At 43.8% G+C, this 19,046-nt stretch overlaps 1 protein-coding gene across 1 annotated transcript in view; it reads right to left on the bottom strand.

The window, feature by feature from the left end:
* Nucleotides 1-19,046, bottom strand: part of NRDE2 (NRDE-2, necessary for RNA interference, domain containing) — a 33,644-nt gene that overhangs the window by 14,111 nt on the left and 487 nt on the right. The window contains exons 2-8 of the mRNA XM_035101898.2: nt 12,964-13,072; nt 11,220-11,426; nt 10,172-10,318; nt 8,105-8,564; nt 6,573-6,978; nt 3,695-3,828; nt 647-770 (exon numbers count right to left, since the gene is read on the bottom strand). Coding sequence (XP_034957789.1) covers nt 647-770; nt 3,695-3,828; nt 6,573-6,978; nt 8,105-8,564; nt 10,172-10,318; nt 11,220-11,426; nt 12,964-13,072 — 1,587 coding nt within the window. The remainder of the gene's footprint in view (nt 1-646; nt 771-3,694; nt 3,829-6,572; nt 6,979-8,104; nt 8,565-10,171; nt 10,319-11,219; nt 11,427-12,963; nt 13,073-19,046) is intronic.

Raw genomic sequence — 19,046 nt, 5'->3', positions numbered from 1 at the left:
AACAAATATATGGTAAGGCAGAGATCCTAATCTATAACAGACACCAGAAAATTACAGAGATGTTGTGGGGTGGGGGGGGACACAGAAGTATGGAGAGAAACAGTATCTGATTGTGTGAATTGCACATATCTCAGCTTAAGTTGCAGTAAGGCAAAGGTGGAGAACTCCTAGTCCATGATGGGGGCTATGTGAGGAGGCAGCTACAAAGAAACAGCTAGGAGCATAAAGTGAGCTCCTGCTTGCTCCTCTCACAATATTAGAGCCTAGGACATCCAATGAAGATGTCGGAAGATTCAGAAAAGAGAAAATAAGAAAGCACTTCTTCGCACAGCAGAAACTATAGAATTATCTCCTATAAGATGTACTGATGGCCACCAACTTGGATGCCTTTAAAATGGGCACAGATAAGTTAATGGCTATCAATGGCTGAGAGCCATGATAGCTATAGTCTACCTCCATACTGTCAGAAGCAGTGTGACCCTGAATACCCATTTCCGAGCACTGTAAGCAAGGAGCAAGCTTGCAGGCTCCCCATGAGCATCTGGTTGGCCAAGCAGAATCAGGCCAGCGGCCCATCTCGTAAGAAGAGATGCTAGACGAGATGGGCCGCTGGCCTGATTCTGCAGAGCTCTCCTTATGTTCTTACCAGGTGGAATGATGGCAACCCAGCCACCCTTTTCTTGTTGGTGCATCCAGGCCTTCCAGCCTTTCGCTCCTTTTTCTCCAATCCGAGGCTCGCCACTGTCCCAAAACGGCTCAAAGAACTCCACCTAAAGTTTGAGGATAAAGAAACACACATTCTTCAGTCTGATACACAGAACTGCAACGTTATATGTGCAAAAGAATCTGGAGATGTGTTTCGCTAGTTCAACTGATAAGTCAATTTTACAAGTATCTGGTTGACTTAAGAGAGGTGTTGCCAATTCATGGTTCCACTTTTTTTTAAAAAAAAAAGTCACAAAATTAAAGGTAAGTACCTCTTTAAAAGGGAAAGGAGGGGAGCATGAGTCTACTAGAAGGCTAGTTTTTCATCCAAGCTGAGCTGCCAAGTTCATGTCTACAACAAACTTTAAAACATGGACTTCACAGCATTTGAAGAGCCATTTTGGAATCACCGCTGTCCATGGAGGTGCAGGTCAATTCTGTGTCCAGGGCAGCTGTCTACCAGCTCCATCTGTTACACAGGCTGAGACCCTACCTGCCTGCAGGTTGTCTCACCAGAGTGGTGCATGATCTGATTATCTCCCGCTTGGGACAACTGCAATGTGCTCTATGTGGGGCTACCTTTGAAGGTGACCCAGAAACTACAACTAATCCAGAATGTGACAGCTAGACTGGTGACTGGGAGTGGTCGCCGAGACCATATAACACCGGTCTTGAAAGACCTACATTGGCTCCCACTACGTTTCTGAGCACAATTCAAAGTGTTTGGTGCTGACCTTTAAAGCCCTAAATTGCCTTGGCCCAGTATACCCGAAGGAGCGTCTCCACCCTCATTGTTCAGCCCGGACACTGAGGTCCAGCTCTGAGAGTATTCTAGCAGTTCCATCACTGCGAGAAGTGAAGTTACAGGGAACCAGGCAGAGGGCCTTTTTGGTAGTGGTACCCACCCTGCGGAACACCCTCCCATCAGATGTCAAGGAAATAAAGAACTATCTAACTTTTAGAATCACCTGAAGGCAGCCCTGTATAGGGAATTTTTTTATGTCTGATGTTTTACAATTTTTTAAATATGCTGTAAGCCTCCCAGAGTGGCTGGGGAAACCCAGCCAGATGGGTGGGGTATAAATTATTATTATTATTATTATTATTATTATTATTATTATTATTATTATTACTACTACTACTACTATTACCACAACCCTGTTAAGAAACTCATTACAGGAAAGAAGCCTTTCATTCTGAGGCATAATCTGGGTTATAGCTGCACCATTTCTTCTTGCTGAAAGGAAAATACTAGTGGGTTTAACTGAAGGCTGGAGCCAACTAGTGGTGGTGGTGAATTATATGTAAACTTGCTTAGCCTATAGCAGCACAAAACAGAAAAGGCGATACTTCTACTTTTCATTCCCAGTGGCATGGGCACACTAAACATCAAGTTCAACCTAAGCTGGGAAACCAGTAATGAAATGGTAGGGATGGATCTAGTTAAAGGCAGGCATCCCTGTGACATTTCCTTTTTCGGTCTCCAGTTTGTTGCTCTAACTTGGAGAGGAACTATACTTACTACCAATATATTTTAAATTTAGCCTCGTTGGAATTCAAAACTATAAATAACAAAGCAGTCCTAATATGCACAAAAGATGTTCCAAGCTGAATTCAATTATTATGCTATTTATTGCTAAGCAAAGCCTCCCTTCTCTGTGTTCAGGGGCTGCAGATTAGGACACTGTTCCAAATCCTTGAAATTAGGAGTCGCGACCCCTTCGTGAGCTGCGAGGCCACATGCTATGGGCTGCCTGTGTTGCTGCAACACTCACTAAGCCACATGCAACTAATGGCTGTCGCAGAGAAAAGGCATCTCTGAACAATGAGTTACTACCCTGGGATAACAACCTCTGAACTCATTTCAACTTCTAGCTTATTCACACATTCAAAGGGTGAGTCAGAGACTGAAGCAAGCCAAAAGAGAGATAGTCATCTCCAGCAAGATTGATGGCTTCCTAGGCAGGTCATTGATCCCATCAGGATACAGGGGGGAACACAAAACAAAGCAAATGGTGTTATTTTGGGAGGCATGGGAGTCATGGTGGCCTTTAAATAACCCAAATAGTCACGGTAAAGAGGTCAGAGCTGAAACAGCCAGGGGGTTCTTCTTTGCACTGATAGGACTAGGCCTGGGCGGTGTATCAATACATCACCCAGGACCGGTATGATGGCCAGACCGTGATATATATCGTGATATATATCGCAAGTGAAACCCCCACCACTCCCAAGTCGCTCTGCCACCAAGCACTAACGTTTGGGTTTGCAGACAGAAACCTTGGTAGTTTGGGGAATATCTCCCATAAACCAGCTAATAGTTCTTTTCTTGCAAACCAGTAGCTGTTTCTCTGCTTCTAAACACCTATGCACCCGCAGTATTGTAGTATTGCTGTTTTGTTATTTCCCCCCTCCTTTTGTAGGAAGGCAAAAGAATGGCAAAACAAACAAACCCCGAAAGCAATATCATTTCCTTGATCATGCTGCGTTTCAGGCCTCATGGTCAAAAGAAGCATCTCGGCACAAAATAATCCCAGAACATACTGACTAAAGAGACTGGGCTGTGAATCAGCATGTTCACCATTCGAATCTTGCCTTTGCCACGAACTCACTAGGTAGCTGCAGGCAAGCCATTCTCTATCAGGCTCAGTACCCTCATATGCAGCATGGGAGATGATAATACTGGATTACCTTACAGGATTGTTGCAAGGGATGACAAGTAGGCAGTACTGCACAAGTGTTAAGTTTTTATTATTAAAATAATACAAGCAGGTCATGAACATTTGTACATTCTGCAGTTTTTTTTTTTTACAGTTACAGAAACCCAGATTTATCCCTGAGCTGCTCTATTTTGCTTTATTATGTAGGAGGGAAGGAGGAGAACAAGAGGAAACAACTGGGGGAGGGGAGATGGGGGAACAAAGCAGTGCAGATGAAAAGATACAGAGCAGGGTTAGAGCGTGCGATGGAGAATACAATTGCCTCCTCTTACCTGCCGCCTTGTTGGCAGTTCCCTTACGCTATCTGGTTTCAGGAAGGTGAAGTCAATCAGGGCCTGGAACAACGATATTGCTTTCTCCGAATGGCCGGCCTGCCGGAGGAAATGGCACTGCTGAAGGAAGATGGCTGGAAGGAAAGAGAGGCAACGTTTCACACAGAGGGCGCCAAGAGACTTGGGTCTGCCTTCCCTTTGCCACTTTCATCGAGTCACACAAGAAGCTGCATTATGGTGATCGCATTAAATGAGAATGAATGTTGTGCCTTTTATACTCCCCGCTTGGAGAAATAAGAGGTTGGGGCCAACTGAAGTCTTAATTTCATATTAAAAGTAAACCTCCCATTAATGCGATTAACCAATCATTTAAACGAATCTGCATTTTACCAAAATCTCAGTGTAGGTAAACGAACTGTAACTTGGAGGCACCCAGAGGCAGCTGGCTGGCTGCTCTTGGGAGCAAGGAAAGGGAAAGGACCCCAAAGGCGACTATGGGGTGTGGCGCTCATCTTGCTTTCAGGCAACGGGAGCTGGTGTTTGTCCACAGACAGCTTTCCGGGTCATGTGGCCAGCATGTCTAAACCGCTTCTGGTGCAAAAGAACACCGTGACAGAAGTCAGAGCGCACAGAAATTCCGTTTACCTTCCCGCCGCAGCAGTACCTATATATCTACTTGCACTGGTGTGCTTTCGAACTGCTAGGTTGGCAGGAGCTGGGACAGAGCATCGGCAGCTCACCACCGTCGCGGGGAAATGAGCCACCGACCTTCTGATTGGCAAGCCCAAGAGGCTCAGTGGTTTAGGCCACTTGGGAGCACCAGTAGAGGTGTCCTTATGAAGGAGGAAATAGCAAGGGAAGCGTCACTGGGAACTGAATAAGAAACAGGGAAGAACATGGCAGGAGTGCGTAAATGTGTTTCAGGAGGAAGAGGTTTATAATTGGTTTTTTTAAATGAAAATATATTGTGGCCTTAAAAGCTTGATAACTACTCAGCTTACACATTAGGAACAGAAAAGGAAGCAACTGACAATCAAGGGACTGAACTAAAATACTATTCATCTCTGGACAGGAGGTGGGACGAATTAAAGCTTAGGGATGTAGAAAGCTGTCTATTCTGACTGGCAGCAGGAATCCAGGGTTTCTGACAGCTGTCTTGAACCGGGGATCCAATGCACATGCTCTGCACTGTGCTTTGCCAACAGGTAACCGCACTCCATAATAATAATTTATTATTTATACCCCGCCCATCTGGCTGAGTCTCCCCAGCCACTCTGGGCGGCTCCCAATCGAATATTAAAACAATACAGCATCAAATATTAAAAGCTTCCCTAAACAGGACTGCATTCAGATGTCTTTTAAAATTAGGATAGCTGCTTATTTCCTTGAAATCTGATGGAAGGGCGTTCCACAGGGCGGGTACTGCTACCGAGAAGGCCCTCTGCCTGGTTCCCTGTAACCTCACTTCTCGCAATGAGGGAACCGCCAGAAGGCCCTCGGCGCTGAATCTGTGTCCGGGCTGAACGGTGGGGGTGGAGACACTCCTTCAGGTATACAGGACCGAGGCTGTTTAGGGCTTTAAAGGTCAACACCAACACTTTGAATTGTGCTCGAAAACGTACTGGGAGCCAGTGTAGATCTCTCAGGACCGGTGTTATCCATAAACTAAACTCTTAAGAACCTCTAGGTGCTGAAGGCCCTCTGCGAGCGCACAGACGGGTCTAAAATGACCAGGTTCCACATTTGTTTGGCAAGTTTTGTTGCGGCAAGCAGTGCAACGAGCCAAACGCTAGGGGGCAGAGGCCTTCAGCATATCTTGGTTTGCAGACATTGCCAGCACTGATCAGAGACTGTCATCTGAAGCTGGCTGAATCCAACAGGATCTTCGTAACAGGGCTAGACATTTGATATAGCCATAAATGACTGACAATTGTGTAATTTCCTTAATAAGTAAATGGGACCCTGTCAAGTCAAATCTAGTCGAAGTTAGCAGTGTGGTTAAGAAGGAGCATTCACAAATCCTCAAACCGACGGCGATCTTTCCCCACAGCGGCATTATTTTTTACAGCCGTGTCAAAACTAATTGGCTCCGCTGCTTGCAAACACTGTAGCGTTTAGCACCACCGCAGACTCTGGTGGTGCGGCAATAAAACTGCTGGCATGTTTGCAAAGCTAAGCAGGGTCTGGTCTGGTTTCAAAGCGGATGGGAGACCACCGTGTGCTTAGATTCCTGCATTGGAGGGTTGGACTGAATGACCCTCAGGATCCCTTCCAACTCTACAATTCTATGATTCTAAGGTTAACAGGAGGAAGGTTGGAGCCCAAAAGAGGGTTGTGTTGAGCGCATACAGAAGCAAAACCTACTGCATATAGATACATTCATTGATCCACCCATTTTTGCTTCTGGCCTCACTGTCATGTGACCTTGGATTGGAAAAGATTCACAGAGAAGGCTCTCTCTCTCTTTGTCACGTAATGTACCTCCCACAACATTATTTGCTTTAACAGGTCGCTGAAGAATATCACTGTTTCCATGTCAAAAAGAGGGGAAGTAAGTGGTGGTCTTTAAGAGATGACGGACGGGCAAGACAAGAGATGGGAACCAGGCAGAGGGCCTCCCCGGTAGTGGCACCCATCCTGTGGAACACCTTCCCATCAGATGTCAAGGAAATAAACAACTATCTGACTTTTAGAAGACATCTGAAGGCAACCTTGTATCAGAAAATAATTAACGTCTAATGTTTTACAATTTTTATGTGCTGTAAGCTGCCCAGAGTGGCTGGGGAAACCCAGCCAGATGGACGAGGTATAAATAATAAAATCGTTGTTGTTGTTGCTGTTGTTGTTGCTGTTGTTGTTGTTGTTATGATGCTCTCACCCAGCATGGCTTCCTCTGTGTGCGGCAGGGCTGGATGAGACACCATACTGCCATCGTGCACCGCTGACAAAGTACTCAGGCATTTCCCGTAGAGACTGTGAACTTTGGAAACTGCAAAGGTGCTGAACTGACTCTGGCAGAACAGGAGATATTTCTGCCACAGGGCCGGGTTGTTTGGATGCAAGAACACCAATTTCTGCCATTCCTTGATCACAGCCGACGGCTCCCAAAACTCTGTGCAAAGCTTCAGCCGGGCCAGTTTCAGGTCAGCGTTGTTTGGGTTGCTCTCAATAGCTCTTTCCAGAATGGCCAGCTTCTTCTCCAAGATGAGCTTGAGGGACACCTTCCTCGTTTCCCGTTCTCCCTCGCTGATGGCATAGCAGCTGGGGCCTCTCATGACTTCATCCTTTCAAAAAAAGTAAAATAAAAGGAGCGGTAGAAAGCAAACTGGCAGCTACTTTGCACAGCAAGAAATCTCTGCTGTTGCAGTTCGGATGGGAGAAAGGGCTTAAAGGGGACTCAAGCATCCCATAAAAGCAGGATGGAGTCTGTTGTGGACTCCCCTTAGGCATGTGGTTGGCCACTGTGAGGACAAGGTACTGGACCTAACTTAGAATCACAGAATTGTAGAGTTGGAAGGGACCCTGAGGATCATCTAGTCCAACAGCTCAGGACCGCAATACCTCAAAACCACCTCTTTCCATATGAACCTACCCGGACCCTGAGATCATCTTCTGAGGCCCTCCTTCGTGTGCCATCTCCTCAAGAGGTCCGGAGGGTGGCAACATGAAAACAGGCCTTCTCTGCAGTGGCTTCCTGTCTGTGGAATGCTCTCCCCAGGGAAGTTTGTCTGGCGCCTTCATTATACACCTTCAGGCGCCAGCCAAAAACGTTCCTTTTTAACCAGGACTTTGGTTGATCTGATTGACACCCTATGCCTTTTTAAAATGTGGGTTGAGGGGGGGCTATAGGGTTGTTGTTTTTGTTTTTATTGTATATTTTGTGGTTTTGTATCTTGGTTTTTCTCTGTGAGCCGCCCTAAGACCCCCAGGTATAGGGTGGTATATAAATGCAATAAATAAATAAATAAATGCCCCCTTACAATGCAGGAACATGCAACCGTCCCAAACAGTGATGGAACCTGCAAGCTTGGCATTATGTAAGCACCATTGGTCTAACCAACTTTTGAGTTAAACTTTGTTGAACGCCAGCTTTCTGTCTTCATCCACAGGGTCAAATCCAACATCACACTACTACAAATACTCCATCTGCACCAAATTTTCAGCTTGGCAGACGAAACGATCACCCCTCCCTCCCCCCTGCTGTTCTCCTGACACCCACTCATCTGCCCAGAGCCAATTTGGGGGGGGGGGACATGGAGGGGCATGCAGCAGGAGGGGCAGCGGAAAGCCTTGCTGCACACCTGGAAGTCCTTGTTCAGGGCTTCTGCCAATGGAACACATTGGGTGAATCCCAGTGTCTTTAAAAATAAATCATACTGCAACTTTACATTTTTTAAAAGAGACACGTACCTGAAAAGAAACAAAATCCATCCATGCTTTGATATCTCCAGGGTCCTCTCTGACCTTCCTGTTATAGTCCTCCACTCTGGCCAGGAGGCGGGAATCCCCATTCTCAGAGCTCTCTTGCGCTTCCTGCGGCTTTCGTGAATCGTGCTCAGGGGGCCCCTTCCCTTGCAGCCACAACGTGGTCCCTGGATCATAAATCCCAAGAGGATTTGCCCAGCCTGTGGCCAGAACATCAGCTGAGTCCTGCTCCGAAATGGGTATCCAAGCAGTTGGGCCAGACAAAGAGCCTTGACTTTTTGTGCTGACGGGGATGCCATCCGCATTCAACAGCTTCCGGCCACCTTTGGCAAAGTAACGCTCAGGCCGCTTATGGGAGGGCTTTTTCTCCGCTGAGGAACTCTCCCAGGCAATATGTTGCCTCCTTGGATCAACGCCAAGACAGAAGTTGCTTCTTCTCCTGTATCTTTAAAAGCAATAGTGGAAACTGTGAGTCTTTTCCAAAGGGCAAAGGAGGAAGGGGGGCAAGCTTTTCTCAGCCAAACCCCTGGATCACGGTATCATCACAGGCTTCAAAACCTTTTTCCTGAACTGCGCAAATACAGTATTACTTAGCACTTGCTTCAATAAGTGTTTGGAATAGCAGTCTATAGATACTGCTTGCTTCGCAGCCCACAGACACACAGCATGTTCCTAGAATACTAACTCAAAGAGAAAGTCCCACAGAGTTCAAGGACGCTGGCGACCAAATTAGTGCATCTTGGGATTGCAGTCTCAGAGGTCAGAGCTGAGACCTTGTGCTTATTTTTGCCAGAGGCCAGTTCCTGAACCTTTCTGAGCGCCTTATGTGCCTCATTAAAAAGTTATGGGTGAAGAGACTGAGGTCTGAGAATGGGGGGGGGGGGAAAGCGCAACCTGAGAGGCATCTGTGTTTATTTTTTAAAATTATGTTTGGAACAGAACAAATGAGCAAGAGTACACTGCAGAGATCCTCAACCAAAAATGTTTTTTAAAGTAATTATTACAAATGGGCACCACAGCCTAAGCTGATCTGTCTTGCCAATGGAGATCTGTCCCAGATCATTAAGATTCCAGATGCATCGGGCTCCAATCGTGCGCCCTGTTCCCTTGCCGGCTCTAACAAGCCAGACTCCTTCCATGCTGCAGGGGAAGAAGGCAGACGTCAAGGCAAGGATAGGAACAGGGAAAAGCTGTAACTGACCACTCTGCCGATGAATCAGGAGTTTTCAAGGTACAGAGCAAGATCTCTGGGCAACTAAGCAAACATGTCTATTTGCAATGATAAATGGCACATGACTAACTCTTCCAGGCTAAGACCAGGGAGAAAGAACAGTTTAAGCTCACTGAACTCAACAAACTCTATGTTGGCACGATCACCGGACGCAATCCCATCAGGCTGTTGGATCTGCCACCGTGGAAACTTCAGGAATTAAAATGGGACTCAGATGGTGAATAGTGAATGCAGCTCGTTGAGTGCAAGTATGACATTTGGGAGCAAATTTCCTTCCATTTGCCAGCTGGATTCAAAGCATCCTTGTAGCACACATTAAAAATTATGAGAGATTCTCGGGGGATCGTGCTATGTACAAGAAGAGTTGCCTATTAAAAGCCACATTTTATTTTAATGGTAAAAAAAGCAATCAGCAGTTTATCTTGGATTTTTCCTTTGTTGCAGCTGATCACAACACCAATGTGACAAAATGTTTTCTCCTCTATAAATAGAACAAATAAGTACGGAGGCAGCACAGCCAATTAGGTACGGAATCATGAATGCAAAGCAAGTTTGCAAATCCTAATCTCGCACTCCTTAAATAACGATGCAATTTTGCTTCACAATGTAGAGCAAGCATAAGACAAGACCCTGAGACCTAAAAGGGCAACAGCAAAATGGTGTTTCTAGCACAGAGCCCCTGAGCAAGGATTCCATGAAGACTGTACACAGAGAAAAATATGGATCGGGCCCAAAGATTTCCTCTTGCCACATATTCAGTTTTCACTTATTTATCAAAAACCGTTACTGCTATCAGATTTCATACCTGTAAATTTCATTACCTTGCAATGTTCCCTCGATACAGAGACTTATACTGCCAGTTGGCAGGATCTGGTTTCTTATCTGTTCTGAATACTTCTGCTGTCACACCCTGAACATCATCCAGCCAGATGGAGTGAATGCTCACATTTGAAGCTTTTTCTCCTAAACTACAAAGGGGGAAAAAGGGGGGGGAGAAAGATTTAAGATTTCTAGTTTCCATAATATATTCCCAAACATCCCAGGAAAGCCAGCATGCCGCTATGAATGAAAAATTTAGTTTTCATTTACAGTCCCAAAGCCAATTTCGGGAATCATGGATGGTGGTTAAGCTGCAACGGGGCTTAACCATTTCTCCCTAATTTTCAAATGGACATACAACTTTGCCTTCTTAATTTTTTTCTTTTGGAGCATTGCACTATTGGGCTGGGGGCAGAGCTAACTTTCCTTAAAATTTTATATTTTTAAATTTTTAAATTAAATTTTTTAAATTAAAATTTTATATTTTAATATGCCTGGGCAAACAGGAAGGCGTTCACCTGGCGCTGAAAAACTTCCTGTGTCAGCACAAGGTGAGTCTCCTTAGCGAGAGTATTCCACAGTCAGTTTATTATTTCATAAAAAGTATACGCTGCTTGACAGTTTTTTAAAAACAAAAAAACCGCAAAGTGGTTTACAGCAAGATAAAACAATAAAATTAGAACCAAGAACAACAATGATTTAATTCCTTCAGAAAGTTAAAACAACGGACTAAAAACAAATTAAAACTCGCACCACCTTTCTAAACATCTGGTTTATAAACCACAGGCTTCCTAAAGCAGGGGTTGTCATTCTCAACCAACGAAATGAGTTTGGTGTTAGCATATATTGAAGATGGGGAACCTTTGAACTTGCAGGTGTTCCTGGATTACAGTTCTTATCATACCTGACCAATTAACATGCTGGTGGGGGGGGGGTTATGAGACTCCAACAATTGGGGGGAGCACAGGTTCCCCATTCCCTTCCCTGGTATATGGAACAAAGAGGTGATCACAGCACATATAAATTCAGAAATAAATGGTACTTACGTACTTCAGTTCTGCTTCTTTTTCATTATTTCTATTGTCTTTCACATCATCAGCATCTGATTCCGATTCACTTGTTCCCTGATGCTTTCTACTTCTCTTTTTTACTTTCTTGTGGTCTCGCTGTTTTTTCTTTTTCTTTCTTTTCTTAGCTGGCTTTTGGACACTTTCGCTGACTTCACTTTCTCGCAATGTCTCTAAGCTGGAGGTTGTTCTGTTTATAAAATGTACAAAATCTAAGAACAAAAGCCGCACTGTTGATAATATTCACAATCCAATACTTCAAACTATGCAAAAACATAAAGTGCTGGCAGGGAATGCTAGAAAAACTTCTTTTTTAATTAAAAAAAATATGTATGAAATACATGCATAAACTTAAAATACTAAAGAGATATTAATCAAAAGGTTAATTTATTCCAGGGCATTTAAAAAGTCACCCTTTGTAGCTAGTGTGTTGTTGAAGGGCAAAAGCTACAGAATGGGCAGCTTCATTTATTTATTCATAGAGTGCTCTTCAGCTACAACATTTCAGAACAGCTAACAAAAGATTTTAAAAATATAAAAACGATATAAAACATCAGCATGAGTTTATAAAGGCAAACTAAAAAGGCTAGATTAAAGCAATATGGAATTCCATACCTTTAAAAGCCTGGGAAAATAAGGCGCAAAAAAAATGTCAGGCTCATAGCCCGGTGAGCCTCCTTGGGAAAGGGATTCCATGTGATGAGCTGAGACATCAGCAGGTGAATGGGAACCCATGAAGGAAATGAATGTGAGGAGGATCTTAAAAACCAGACAAGTGTGTGCAGGAGAAAGCAGTCCTTAAGGTAATCTGAACTCAGGCTGTACAGGACTTGCCTTATTCCTCCTAAAATTCTCCCCAAAAAATAATAATAATATGAAAACAGAGCAGAGGATGTTGCTCGGTAGGGGCTCCTTGCTCACCTATGCCAGCCTTTTTTCCCACCCAACAACAACAACATCCTCATCCACAGGGAAAAGATACAGGGGAGTTAAGTAGCTGGGAGGTTATTTTCAGCAGAAAAACAGCTGAGAGGGGAACACCTGAGCAGCACCCCCCCACACACACCTTATTATCATTAGACCCAAATTCAAACAAGAACCTTAAAATGCAAAGATAGGCAGCCCTCTTTACAGAAGTTTTTAATGACTGATGTTTTGATGTATTTTTAATCTTGGATTTAAAATTGGAAGCCGCCCAGAGTGGCTGGTGAAACCCAGCCAGATGGGCGGGGTTTTATTTATTTATTTATACATACATACATACATACATACATACATACATACATATTATTATTATTCTTTAGCATTTTTTCCTGTTATCGGCAGCCTGGTATTCAAAACAATCTACAGAAATCCCCATTTGAGTTGGGTAAAACAATATTTGGAACATGGCTTTATCAGAACACTTTACTCGCCACAGAAAGGTAATTACAGGCCCTTCAAAGATGGACACTTTGGGTGAGACTTGGCTTCCTTTCTTTTCCTGTATAAATGGGAAGGGAGATACTTTTATTTCACCCTCAAAACAAGAATCTCTGGCGAGAGGCTACTTGGATTTGATAAATATATAAATAATCATATTGCTTGTGTACTATGTACTGCATGCGAGACTAAATAAGAATGTACCACTGGACAAGTTACCTTAGTTATATGTTGTTCTTGCAATTAAATGAAATCAAAAATAGTAACTGTATTGTGGGGAGGCAAGGTCCCAAAGAACACACTACCTTTGGAGCAGGGATTCGTCCGAGGCAAGGTCTGTGGCCTTTAAAGCATGCTGGTGTAGTCTCAGAGCATCTTCACTGCAGAAGCTCGGGTTGGTTAGCCAGTTCAATTCTGCAGATACAAAAGACAGGTCAATTTTTCAAGATAATAATAATAATAATAATAATAATAATAATACATGTAATAATATTTTTTTATTTATACCCCGCCCATCTTGCTGGGGCTCCCCAGCCACTCTGGGCGGCTTCCAGAAGGATATGAAAATACAACAATATATTAAACATTAAAAGCTTCCCTCAAGAGGGTTGCCTTCAGATGTCTTCTAAAAGTCTGGTACAGTGGTACCTCTACTTACAACTTTAATGCGTTCCGAATGCACATTCGTAAGTTGAAAAAAATTGTAAGTCGAATCCCATAGGAATGCGTTGGGAGAAAAAATTCGTAAGTAGAAGCAACCCTATCTAAACATTCGTAAGTAGAAAAAATCGTATCTAAACCGCATCCAAGATGGCGGATGGAGCTCCAATCGTAAGTACTGTAGAAACATTCGTAAGTAGAATTATTCGTAAGTAGAGGCACCACTGTAGTTGTTTTTCTCTTTGACATCTGGTGGGAGGGTGTTCCACAGGGCGGGTGCCACTACCGAGAAGGCCCTCTGCCTGGTTCCCTGTAACTTGGCTTCTCACAGCGAGGAAACCGCCAGAAGGCCCTCAGCACTGGACCTCAGTGTCCGGGCAGAATGATGGGGGTGGAGACGCTCCTTCAAGTATACTGGACTGAGGCCGTTTAGGGCTTTAAAGGCCAGAAAAGTCCTCACTGTGTTGTTTTTTTAAGCTGGGGGTTTACCTTGTCAGCAGACAATACAGCTTACAACAGACGCGATGTGGAAATAAATAATCATCATCAATTACGGTCCTTGAAAGTTTAATAAAGTAAAGACATGGCTTTCACATATTGTGTAATATCCCAATGTAAATGCCTTCCACCTGATAATAAAAATGGATTTGTAAGAATGGTGCTAAAAAACACTTTGACAACCCTAGACTGGTGGCAAACATTGTGAACGTGGCCGATTGACACACGACCGCCAATACACGGGTCTTTTTGGACCCGGAAGAGGGCAGAACAGGAGCGGGTGGAACAGGGGTGGGTGTATGTATGCTCAACCAACATGTGGGGGGGCCAGGAACAGAACGTCCATGCCAAATGGTTGCCACCTGCACAAATAACAGTGGGAACTAGATGGAATTCCACATGGCATGTCCCAATAACCTTCTTTTCCCTGTAATACTCCTGAAACAAAAAACATGATGTCTGATGTCTTCAAATTTGTGCTTTCCCACCCGACAGCCAATAAGGTGGAAGGGCAGAAAAGCATACAATATGATAGGGTTGCCATACATCTGGGATTTCCCAGACATATCCACTCTAGCAGTGTTCAGGTGGACATCAGAAAAATGTCCATATGTATGGCAGCCCATGTCGGCTCAACAACTTTTCTGGCAACCCTACGATATGACAGCATCACATTAGATGCTTCTGGAACTAACGGGGGAGAAGGAGATGTTGGGTTGCAAGCCTGTGCCTGGAGCAGCCTTGGCTCCCCAGATGTTGCTGGACTACAACTCCCATCATCCCTGACCGCTGGTCCTGTGAGCTAGGGATGATGGGAGTTGTGGTCCAGCAACATCTGGGGACCCAAGGTTGAGAAAGGCTGGTCTAGAGGAACCCCCAGTTCCACCTTTAATGTTTGTAGGCTCTAGTTGGAGAGCAGCCTCCAACTCAATGGCAGAGTACACAGAAGGTCCTAGGCTTGATCGCTAGCATCTCTGGGTAGTGTCTGGAACCCTGAAGAGCTATTGCCAATTAGTGTAGCCAATACTAAGCTACAATGATCCGACTTGGTATAAGTCAACTATCAATGTAAATATCTACATGAAAGAAAGATCCACTGAAACTATGAGGGCTTAAACGTGGCTTAGCTTGCCTGTAAGCCATGCTCATCTACTTTTAAGAGAACTAAATTATTTTTCATTATACAGGCAATTGGCTATAATGCCATTGCACAGTGGGTCAGGAGAAAATATTTGAAATGAGTCACATATTTCATGGTTATCACTTTGGCTTTTTAAATTAAATCCATTCCTCCTCTTTCCCCATCAGTTGTCCAAGACATAAAAATCCCCCAAGAATTTATTTCCATATATCTTTGCGCAGCACTTAGCATGAAGTCCTATAAATTACAACTGGATAAGATTTAATATCTGCTCATCTCGTTGAGAAGCCCTATGAAGGTTTAAGAGATGATGTTTGCATTATCACCAGGAACATTCTGGTAATTTTTCTTTTGTCCTTCACAGTAGGAAGAATAATAGTGTGGGAGCTGCATTTCAGAGGTGAAGTAGACTGTCACGTTTTCTATGGAAAGCTAGCTTGAGCCACAGCAAGGGCCAACAGTTTGTCCAGCTGGTTCATGTAGAATTATAAGGGGGAAACAGTATCACATTTATCTATTCAAAACTGAGAAAGACATTTGGCCTTTCTAGTACAGAACATCAAATCTGGGGTAGGGAACTTTTTCTGCCCGGGATCTGCATTCTCTTATGAGAACCATATTCTACTGATGGGGAGGCCCAGCGGGTGGAGCAATTAATGTAAAATTTACCTTTGAACAGTAGGTTAATTTCTACACACACACATACATCCCTATCTACCCTCCTATAGGCAAGCAAGAGGCATTACCAGAGGTCAAGGGTACATTCCAGCCCTCAAGGAGGGTACAAAACGGGGCTGGTGAGTGATGAGGCCTACGGAGAGTCTTGGGGGCTACACAGAGATATCTGGAGAACCATATTCATCCCCCCAGGCCTGAGGTTTCCAATCTCTGTATTGCACAGTTGCCTAGGCATTTGGATCTCATCTGGCAGCCTTAATCTGGCAGCATTATTCCACCTTTAAGGCTGGAATAATGGTTTAGGATCAGACAGGTAGGCTGGAGCTGCTATGCTAACTTCCAGGCAGGACGGTCACTGTTGCTTACTGGGAGGGAGAGAGGCAAGGCAGCAGGGACGTCAGTGCGGAGCAAACACACCAGCAGAGCCAATCCAGCAGTCCTGGCCATGCACTTGCACTATGCCACCATTGTACCACACAGCGAGCAGCTTCTGGGAATGGATTTCCAAGTTATTTGTGGGCAACTTACAGAATTGAATCTGGAATATATTTTGTAGCATGATGGGAATGCTGCATTTCAAGAATGCCAACCATTCCCACTGCTAATGCCGCCAGCTGACAACTCATAATGTAAACAAATCAGAAGCTAAAGTGAGTTCATGGGTCATTACTCCTAAATAACTGGCTGTGTAAAAAAGCTCCTTAATTTGTCTGCGGAGCAAATTGTATAACTTTGTAGAATCAAATGAGGACTCAAGAATTAAATCAGTTTTCACAAAAAGAGATCTTCAGCTGACAGCAGCAGTCAGCGCCATCTGTTTTCTAAAATGATTACAGCGGCTTAGACAAATTTCGTGCGGGGATAATCAGGGTCTAGTGAAAACAATTTTGAAAGCCAACACCACCTACTATGTGGCCTCAAGGAAGTCACCTGCCTGAAAGACACCGGGAAGAATGATGCAGTGAATGTGAAAATGAATTGAGAAGAAAATATATGAAACCAATAGTATCCATTGTAGCTTTTATTTGAAAACAGGGTAACTGGCAACATTATGGCCCAAAAATTATGAGGGGAATGCAGACTCAGTAAAGTCCCCCAAAAGAAAGAGCACTCAATACCATTTGCTGCAGGAGCTAGTTGCCCATTTTGTGATAATCTGAATGAATTTTGATGGGATCACAACATTTGACAACATAGGAAGAATCCTGCTGGTAGTATCCTGTTCTCACAGTGGTCAACCAGATGCTTGGAAGTGTTGCTGAGCTCCGTTTCTTTGGATACAAAATTTTATTTCCAGAGCCATTCTTTCTTTAGCTAATATTTGTGCTCCTTTCTTCTTCTAAGACTCTAAACACTACTTGGGATTTCCAAATTACGCTATCTATTCAGGTGTAGGTCAGGCTCAAACTCTGTTGAGCTTCAGAAAAGAAACTGTATGGTTTTAATCCAAATAGTTCACAACGCAGAGATGTAAAAGTATCGTTCCTTTAAAAAGCAACTTCGGAGGTACCTTATTGCTTGAAAGCTAAAAGTCTTGGGGAGCACTCTAGAGATGCATAAGTACGAATTTTTGTGAATTTAAAAGAAAATTACATTTTTAACCCACCCACAAAAAATGCCTGACAGGAAACTATGTACTTGGAGCGTTTTGATAGCAACTGAGAGGGTTTAGAGAAACCAGACATCAGACAGATAGTAATCCTGTTCAAGAATTCAAGTAACACGTGAGGGCATAAAGTATTAAGAGGGTAGTGGGCACCCCGCCATAACCCCATCACTCAACCCCCAATATGGGGAATTATCTAGATGATAATCAGTTGTGACTGATTATCTAGATCCACAACAATCTGGGTTCAGAACTAAATCAGTTTGGTTGCCTTAATGGATGACCTCTATTGTAAGAGACATGGGGAGTGTGATCATGCTACTTTTGATGAATCTCTCAGGGGCTTTTGATACCATTTACCAACCACACTATCCTCTTAGACCAACTCAGTGGGGTAGGTACCGGAGGCACCAAATTAGGGTACAGTGGTACCTTGGGTTACAAACGCTTCGGGTTACAAACGCTTCAGGTTACAGACTCTGCTAACCCAGAAGTAGTACCTCGGGTTAAGTACTTTACTTCAGGATGAGAACAGAAATCGCACGGCGGTGGCTCAGTGACAGCCGGAGGCCCCATTAGCTAAAGTGGTATCTCAGGTTAAGAACAGTTTCAGGTTAAGAACAGACCTCCGGAACGAATTAAGTTTTTAACCAGAGGTACCACTGTAGTTCCATTCTTGCCTCCAGATCTGTGATCAGACAGTAAGACTCTATAAGTGTACCTCAACACTCAGGCACTAGTGCTATGAGTAATATCCTCACTTGTTCTTATTGTATTTTAACTGTTGTACATGATTATTCGCTTCAGCATAGGCTGCCAGGCGCTGAGTACGTACATAATTTTATTTGTATGCTGCCTTTCCATAATTAAAACCATACTCAAGGTGGCTTAGAACATTTAAAAATTACATAATTGCAAACTTAGCAAAAGTAGTCATAAACAATGAAACATCAAAAAGTACACAACCAAATTTTAGGATCTAAAATAAATACAGTATACAAAAAATTTACCAATAATAGCAACAACCCCCTTCCCCCCCCCCCCGCCTCCCACAAACCCCTAAACAATACAGAAGTCTGTTTAGCAGCCTCAGCTTTTGTAACTGGAGTCAGATAGGGCCCCACCTGACAGGCAGGGAGCTGGTCTTTCAGGACTCACAGCTAGGACGATCCACCATGAGGGCTAGAAACTTAAATATTTTTAATAGTGTGACATCCCTAAAATGTTACCTCAAGCACATGCATCTCATACAAATGTGGATCCCATAGTTCTCTGCCAGTTTCTAAATTTTAGCAGGATTATTTCAAACTGCTTGAGCACAACATGCCTTTAAAAAGGCCATCTCCTCCTTTACACCATATTAGGAACTCTCAGAGAGAATGAATCCTCTTAACAATTAGTTGCATGACAGTTCAGGCTATCAAATGCATGTAAGCAGACCGAGGTGTATGGCTGTCATGGAGAAGGGGTGTTAACGCATGTCGTCCATTTTAATCAGCTATGTTATCTACAGTTCCCTATCATGTTACTTGGCCAGAAAGTTTGAGACTCAGAAGACCAGTCAAAAGAATAAGAGCTGGACAGCAATCTAAGCCAACTTCATTAGAAGCAAATCCCGCACAAACCAACAGAACCTGTGGCCCAGTTCTGTCCTGAAGTATGTTGCTGGACTTCTCCAACAAGGCTCCGAGCACAAGAAATCAGCACAGAGAAGACGGGAAAAAAGGAGATGCTTGGAAAGAGTGCGATGATTAGAGGTACCGGTAGTTCCCCGCTGCCCACGTTTTACAAGCCACCCGTCCATC

This window comes from Zootoca vivipara, chromosome 1 (assembly GCF_963506605.1).
Source record: "Zootoca vivipara chromosome 1, rZooViv1.1, whole genome shotgun sequence".
Lineage (NCBI taxonomy): Eukaryota > Metazoa > Chordata > Lepidosauria > Squamata > Lacertidae > Zootoca > Zootoca vivipara.
Note: the sequence above shows the minus strand (reverse complement) of the source record. Positions and strands in the feature narration are given on the sequence as shown.